This window comes from Tamandua tetradactyla, chromosome 1 (assembly GCF_023851605.1).
Source record: "Tamandua tetradactyla isolate mTamTet1 chromosome 1, mTamTet1.pri, whole genome shotgun sequence".
Classification (NCBI taxonomy): Eukaryota; Metazoa; Chordata; class Mammalia; order Pilosa; family Myrmecophagidae; genus Tamandua; species Tamandua tetradactyla.
In genome coordinates this window covers 227319838-227327372 of record NC_135327.1, presented here as the reverse complement: position 1 = coordinate 227327372, position 7535 = coordinate 227319838, and the positions used below count along the sequence as shown (strand labels likewise).

Genomic DNA, 7535 nt, shown 5'->3' with positions numbered 1-7535 from the left:
TTAGTTTTCCTCCTCCTTTTTCCTTCTCTTCTCCTTCTGGGACACCCACAACATGTATATTCATGCACTTTATGTTGTCATTCAATTCCCTGAGTCCCTGTTCATATTTTTTTCATTCTTTTCCCTATATTTTCTTTTCCTTGTTGTATTTCAGACGTCCATCTTTCAGTTTACTAATCCTATCTTCTGTCTTGATCTAACATCGTAGGTTTCCATACTTTTTTTCATCTCTTCTACTATACCTTTCATTCCCATAAGTTCTGTGAATTGTTTTTTTCAGACTTTCAATTTCTTCATTTTGTTCATTCCTTGCCTTCTTTATATCCTCCCTCAATTCATTGATTTGATTTTGATGAGGTTTTCCATGTCTGTTTGAACATTCTGAATTGATTGTTTCAACTCCTGTATCTTATTTGAATTGTTGGTTTGTTCCCTTGACTGGGCTATATCTTCAATTTTCCTAGTATGATTCATTATTTTTTGCTGGTGTCTAGGCATTTAACAACCTTAATTATTTTTATTATATCCTTAATATCCTTAATTATGTTTATTCTGGAGATTTTTTTCACTTTTTTTTAACCTAGGATTTTCTTACTGGATGACTTTGTTGTCTATCTGTTCTTTGACATTCAGTTCAGTTTATTCTAGACCTCTAGCTTAGGTTTTGTTTGACAGATCAGAGTTTTTCAGATCTTGTTTTCCTGTTTCTGCCCTGCCTGTATGGTGCCTTCTTCCAACCCTTAGGAGGGTCTACTTAGGTATTATAGGCCCCAGTCAGATATTCCCCGGCCAAACTGGCCTCCTCTCAGGAGGAAAGAGTCACTTGCATCAGTTTTCCCTGAGGGTGAGACCCCGCAGATTGAAAGACTTTCCTATGAAGCCTCTGGACTCTGTGTTTTTCCTATCATGTCCAGTATGTGGTGCTTGTCTGCCTGCGGGTCCCACCACCATTAGGTGATATGGTACCTTTAACTTCAGCAGACTCTCTTTGCTGGGGGCATGGTTGAGACAGAGGAGAAGTTGTAGGCTGGCTTCAATCATTTCAGTTTTCCAGACCCTGGAGTCTGAATTCCTTGAGGGAGGGAATCCACCTGAGCAGTACCACTCCTCTCCCGGGGAAGGCACAGGCTCCAGACAAACTCTCAAACAAGCTTAATTCTGCCCATGCCTGGGGCATTTAGAGCCTGAGAAGCCCTATAGCTATATCCAAAGATATATAGTCAAGCTGTAGAAACACAGCCACAAAAAGAAAATAAAAAATTCTTTTCAGAGCATGGTGCCCATTCCTCTGGTTTGCCAATCAACAGCTTAAGTCAGTACATTGCTCTGTGTATCTCCTGGTCCTATTTGCCCCCTTCTTTCCTTCAGGGCCCAGACCCTTTCAAGTATTTTGTGCTGTCCGATGAAAATAAACCTCTATTTTTTTTCTCTTTTTCCATCAGCTCTGCCCCCTCTGCACCTGAGCAAAACCCAGCAACCTCGCCTTTTACTCAAGGTTCAGCTGACCTGGGGACCCATTTTTTTGTAGTCAGAATTTGTTAATTAATTCCACTATTGGAGCTTGGTTGCACTCAGCCCTTGTTGCTAGTAAAGTCCCTTTCCTTTCCCCTCGGGGAAGCAGCCTGTGGGGGAGGGGTGCTGCCTCCGGGGCTTGGGGAATTCACGGTTCTGGGTGGGCTCGCAGCCAGTCCAGCTCATCCAGAATGGGGTACACTGTGTGCCCAGTCATTGACATGGCCCCAGGAGCTGCTCTGTACTGTTTCTGGTTATTTAGTAGTTATTCTGGAGGCTGAACTAAAACACGCACATTGCTAAGCTGCCATGTTGGCCCAGAAGTCCAGCCATGGCTTTTAGTATTTCTTGTAGGGCTGGTCTCTTGTTGAGAAATTCTGTCAGGATTTGTCTGTGAAAATTTTAATTTCTCCCAGCAGTTGTTCTGTACTGTTCCTGGCTATTTAGTAGCTGCTCAGGAGGACGAACAAAATCCCACTTCTCACTAAGCTGCCATCTTGGCTCTAAACCCTCAAATGGCCTCTTGACCCATGAAAACAATTCTCCAATCTTTCAAAGGGACTCAATCTTACGTATGTTAATTATCTTATAGAACTATTAAAACTCCAGTAGTTCGGCCATTCATATAATGTGCATTGGGCATTTTTCCATTTTATTTTAAATAAAATGCTTCTTTGGATTGACCTATCAGATAGGTACGGATTGACCTATCAAAATATTTGTAAGAAAGAAACATGTTTTGAAGCAGCAGGTCCAGGTCATTTTGTATTTAGAATTTTGTTATGTTCAATAAATCTGGTTGGAGTTAAAAAAAAAAAAATCATGTGGATGTTCTGGTCATCCTACAATCCCACAGGTGTAGGCCTTATTGAAAGAATGAGTGGTTTGTTAAAGAAATAGCTAAAAGATGTTGTGGTAGTTAGGTTCAGATGTCAACTTGGCCAGGTGAACGTGCCTAGTTTTGTTGCTGTGGACATGAGTCAATGGTACATGAACCTCATCTGTTGCTCAATACATCCGCAGTTGGCTAAGAGGTGTGCCTACTGTAATGAATGAATGATGTTTGATTTAATTGGGTGGCGCTTAAATGAGAGAGCTCAACGTAGCAGTCCAAGCAGCTCAGCATACCTCATCTCGGCACTTGCAGCTCAGTCCAGACCTTTGAGATGTAGAAAGGAATCACCCCGGGGAAAGATGTTGGAACCCAGAGGCCTGGAGAGAAGGCCAACAGAGATCACCTTGTGCCTTCCCCCATAAAAAAGAACCTCAGTTGAACGTTAGCTGCCTTTCCTCTGAAGAATTAACAAAATAAATCCCCTTTTATTAAAAGCCAATCCATCTCCGGTGTGTTGCATTCTAGCAGCTATCAAACTAGAACAGATGGCAAGAGGTTCTTGCAACAGTGGACTAAAAAACTATCAGACCTTAATTCCCTTGAATGCAATGCCTATGCTTCGGCCCCAGCTCCTAATGAAGTGGTAATGGCAGGACCAATACAGGCTCTGAGAACACAAATTGAAGTGCCACCTGCTTTACTGCCTAAAACAGGGAAAATAATTTGTTTTTGCCTATGTCTCAGATCAAACAAACGGGGGAAAATGAGGTCGCTCAGTCTTAGTTCTGGTTTATGCAACCATGCTGGTTAGGAATCTTAAACACATGGGGAAAAGGAGTCACCCAAAATATTGTAGTATCACCAATCCAGGGGCTATTTTCATGGGAACCTTATGTATAACTATGTGGACCCTTTTTATGCCTAGGTCAATGATTGATATCACAGCAGAGGCCTCAAAATTCTCAAAGGGAAAATATCTGTTATTTTAAAACCTCTCTTTAATGTTCTTCTACCTGGTACCTTGTTGTTAACCTTTGGGATTCTAGCACATATATTGTTATCCATTAACATCTTTCTTTACACCCATAGCATCCCAGCAAATGCCTTCCTAAATGAGCTTCAGTGGTAACTCATTTCCACAATCCAATGCAATGTTGGGTTTACATGGACTTGCCATGTCTAGGCACCAGCCTTCCTCAGACTGTGTCCCTAGTGAATTGTACTGCATGGAATACCTTGCTGGCCTGGTAGAATTCAGCACACTGAAAAGTCTGAAAAACAACCTTCTCATTTACAAGACATTGCACATGGGGACAGCCTTATGTCCTGTTACCTTATATAATTCTTCACCCCATACTCCTAAATTAGAAACTTGTTTAACTCCCTTTCTTGGCCATGGCGGTATTTCTTTGTGGGGTTGTTTTCTTGTGTGCGGACTCCTACTATACTGCTGTCTCTTATACTGTTGTGGAATATGAATGCATTATCTGTTCAACGATCAATGTAGTCTGCTGCGTGGGGGTGGATTGTAGGAATCCCAGCGCTCAGGATTCCCTTCCATACTGAGAGCAGGCCATTTCACTAACTGCCTAATTGACTGGGACAGACTTTAAAGGTCAACAAATCTCCTGGTGGTGGTAGTAGTGGAAGAATGTACAGATGAATCATAAACAAAACATTGAAACTCCCCTCTCTTGATCACTGCTGTTAACAAACCCCCGCATCAGGAAAAACTGCTGAAAGTCCGTTCTCACATCCTTGTCCTAGACTCTTACTACCCCTTGTACTCTCCCCACGCCCTCTGCGAAGGACTAACCATTTTCCACGGTCGGGTGCCGCTAAGGAAGATCTTCTCTTCTTAAGTCCTAATGAAAATTCATGTCCAACTCTCTGCCTAGTATGTTCTCTGGGCTGCTCCAACCCAAGCCCTCCCATAAACCTATTGAACAGCTGTCAAAACGAAGTTCTAGATTAGAAATAAATACCCAAACCCTTTACAAGTATGTATGACTGAGCAGACGGGAACTGAAAAGTATATAAGGGAAAGAAGAGTAGAGGAAGCAACACACATTGAATACAGTCCACCTAGTCTGAGAAAATTAGAAAAGTTTAGTCCCTCACACTTACGGGGTTGTGGGTTGTGCTGGAAGAAGGTCAAGAGATAACGTCTGAGGTTTTTTGGACTGAATCACATCTGCCTCCGGTGCTTATTAAATTGTGAGGCCTTGGGCGAATCTGTACTCCTGGGTATCGATTTCCTCATTCGTAATCACCCCTCGGCATTTTCTAAGAGGATTATGAAATATGCTTCTAATGCTTGACTTAGCAAACGCCACGCACTCAGGGTTGATTTTTACTCCCCGAATGACACTCGCAGCTTTCACATACATGATCTGAAAGATAGTGAGCATCAGAAGCAAGAAATTTGGCCGCTTTCAGGGGTTTAGCTGCAGGAACCCAGGACGTCCGGCTGAGGACCACACTCCTCTCCGGGAACCGGACGTGGGCGTCTTAAGGAGTAGACCGAGAGCTGGAAGGCGGGCCAATAGGAAGAGGGATTTCCGCCCGGCGCAGACACCGGACCGGAAGCGGTGGGCGGAGCGCTCGGACGACCGCCTCCGCCGCCGCACGGACGCGCCACGGGGGAAACTACAAGTCCCAGAAGCCCTCGGGGCACGCCGACGGGAGGGCGTCGGGGCCAGTACCGGACAGGCCTTGCTGGGCAATACCCAGGTAAATGCCGGCACCGCGTTGAAGGGGAGAGTCACTTGTGGTCCTGCGCCTCGTCCTTGCCTAGATTTGAATTAGTCACCCCTCCCCCCAACCCATCCCAGACTGACAAAAACGACTCCCCCAACCTGGTGTACTTCGGGGTTGCTGGGCCGCCGAATTCCAGCCCTCCCAACCCCTGTCAGTGCCGCCACGACGGGTCTGGGGCGGTGCCCGACGCCTGTGGACGCGGGGGCTGGGCTAGAAAGCGGAGCCTCTCTCTTGGGTTGACGGTACAGGAAGGGTTCTGGTTCGTCTCTGTCCCCGTCGCATTGGCTCTGGGCAAGACCTGGCTGAGGATCGAGGAAGGAGTGGTCGGGGGAAGGGGCGGTCGGGGGAAGGGGCCTCCTTCCCGGCCGCTCTGCTAGTTGGTGACCTCGCCCCCCCTCGCCCTCCGTCGGTTGCTGTCCGGCTGTTCTTAGGCCTCGGGCCCGCTCAGCACCTGCGTCCGCGGTCTTCCCTAATCCGACCACCTGCCCACAGGGTGGCGGGAGGATGCACTCTCGAGGCTAAGTAACTTGCCCGAGGTCCCAGGACGTGAGGTTCGGATGCACAGCGCACTTCCTGAGGGGCAGACTCTTGGGCCCCCGACGTCCAGTCCGGCCTCCTTTGGCTCCGAGCTGATCCGTGCGCCAGCTGTCGGGGGCCCCGCGGGCCGATTGGGCCATCGCCCCCGCACGCTCCTTCCCCCTGGCAGCTTTCCCCCATCCCTCCCCTGCTGGGCGGCGACAGCTGGTGGGACCTCCCGTGACTCCGGGGCGGGGCCGAAGGGTGGGCGCGGACCGGCCCGTCGACCCCGCCGGAATGGGGGGTGTGGCTGCTCCGCCAGGGTCCTCCGGGTGGGAGCGCGGCTCCGCGACCGCCGGCGGCCCGACTGGCCCGGTTCTACTGGAGATGTTCTTCCTCCGGGTGAGTGGTTTTTCTGCCTCTGCGGGAGGACTTCGCGGCCTTGGTCACGCCCCGGGGAGGAGGAGGAAGGATCCAGGCCACCTGGGCCCGTGGGGCCTGGATAGGGCAGGGCAAAGGGGGACCTGGCCAGCCGCTCCGGGCCTCCTCCCTCTGGGGCATGTTGATCCGCGGCTGCGCTCCATGTTCCAGTTTCATGCAGGCTCCTGGGAAAGCTGGTGCTGCTGCTGCCTGATTCCAGCCGACAGACCGTGGGACCAGGGTCAGCGCTGGCGGCTGGAGATGGCAGACTCGACATCTGTGCACCAGACCAGGTTTGAGGCGGCCGTGAAGGTGATCCAGAGTTTGCCGAAAAATGGTATGTGCCCTGGCCCTCGCCGAAAAAGCCTTCAGAGGCCGCAGGCCCCAGGCCCCACTTTACTCGCCCCTTCAACCCTCTTTCTGATTCGAGTCTTGCTTATTTAACCCACTTTTCCCTGCCTTTAAAAGAAATGTCATTGAAGGGGAGATGTCGAATGTGAATTAATTCCTGCTCGTCTTTCAAGCCAGTGACGAGGGTACTGTCTGGGTTCTAAGCAGTCTTCTGTTGTCTACGATAAACGGTCTTGTCACTTGGTGACTGCGCATTTGGGTATGCCTCCCCCCCCGCCCCAAATATGTGAGTATGGTGCCGCATACTCATCAACTACGATTTAAGCCTTTTGAAACTTTTGCTATGAGGGGAGACTTAAAGGAAAAAAAACAAACAAAAACTACTGTGTTCATTAGTGAACCCATTTCCTTTAATTTAGTAAATATATGCATTAACTGTGTTTTTTTTCTGGCTGTTTTCCTAGTGTTCTCTTTTTTTATACTCCTATTGAGCCTTCTTTTCAACTTGGAAAAAGTCATTTGACTTGTCCTCTTGTATTTAATGTGTCATATATATGGCTGCTTTGAAGATTTTTTCTTTTATCTTTGGTTTTCAGCAACTTGATTATTGCAAACCAGTTGTGGTTTTCTTATTTAAACTATTTGGGGATTGCAACCAGGGTTGGGAAATTTTCAGCCATTATTCACTTTTTTTTTCCTGCTCTATGATAGTAGAGAGGCTTGGGTAGGGAGACTTTTAGTTTTTGCTTCAAATATTTCTGTATTATTTGAATTATTTTTCACAGTGACTTTTTTTTTTTTTTTTTTCTTTTTGGGTGGCCAGGTCCTGGGAATTGAACCCTGGTCTCCAGCATGGCAGGCAAGAATTCTGCCACTGGGTCACCATCACACTGCCCTGACATGTATTTTAAAGATGCTTTTATGAACTGCCAAGAGTTGTACCAGAGTTGCAAAGCTAACTGAATACGATATGAATGCATTCATACAGCATTTAATACCATGTCCTTTCTTTTCCTTACTCATCATTTGGCTAAGTAATCCATATTTATTCAACATGGTTCGTTCAATAAATATTCACTAAGTACAGATTCAAAATATTTTGAAAACAGATATACACAAAATAATATTCCTCTTGTAACTT

At 47.0% G+C, this 7535-nt stretch overlaps 1 protein-coding gene across 1 annotated transcript in view; it reads left to right on the top strand.

The window, feature by feature from the left end:
* The first annotated feature begins 5029 nt into the window (after positions 1 to 5029).
* The window catches only part of LOC143677663 (acyl-CoA-binding domain-containing protein 5-like), a 42337-nt gene continuing 39831 nt past the window's right edge, over positions 5030 to 7535 (top strand). The window contains exons 1-2 of the mRNA XM_077153947.1: positions 5030 to 5080; positions 5946 to 6380. Of these exons, the coding sequence (XP_077010062.1) occupies positions 6011 to 6380 (370 nt within the window). The 5' untranslated portion in view covers positions 5030 to 5080; positions 5946 to 6010. The remainder of the gene's footprint in view (positions 5081 to 5945; positions 6381 to 7535) is intronic.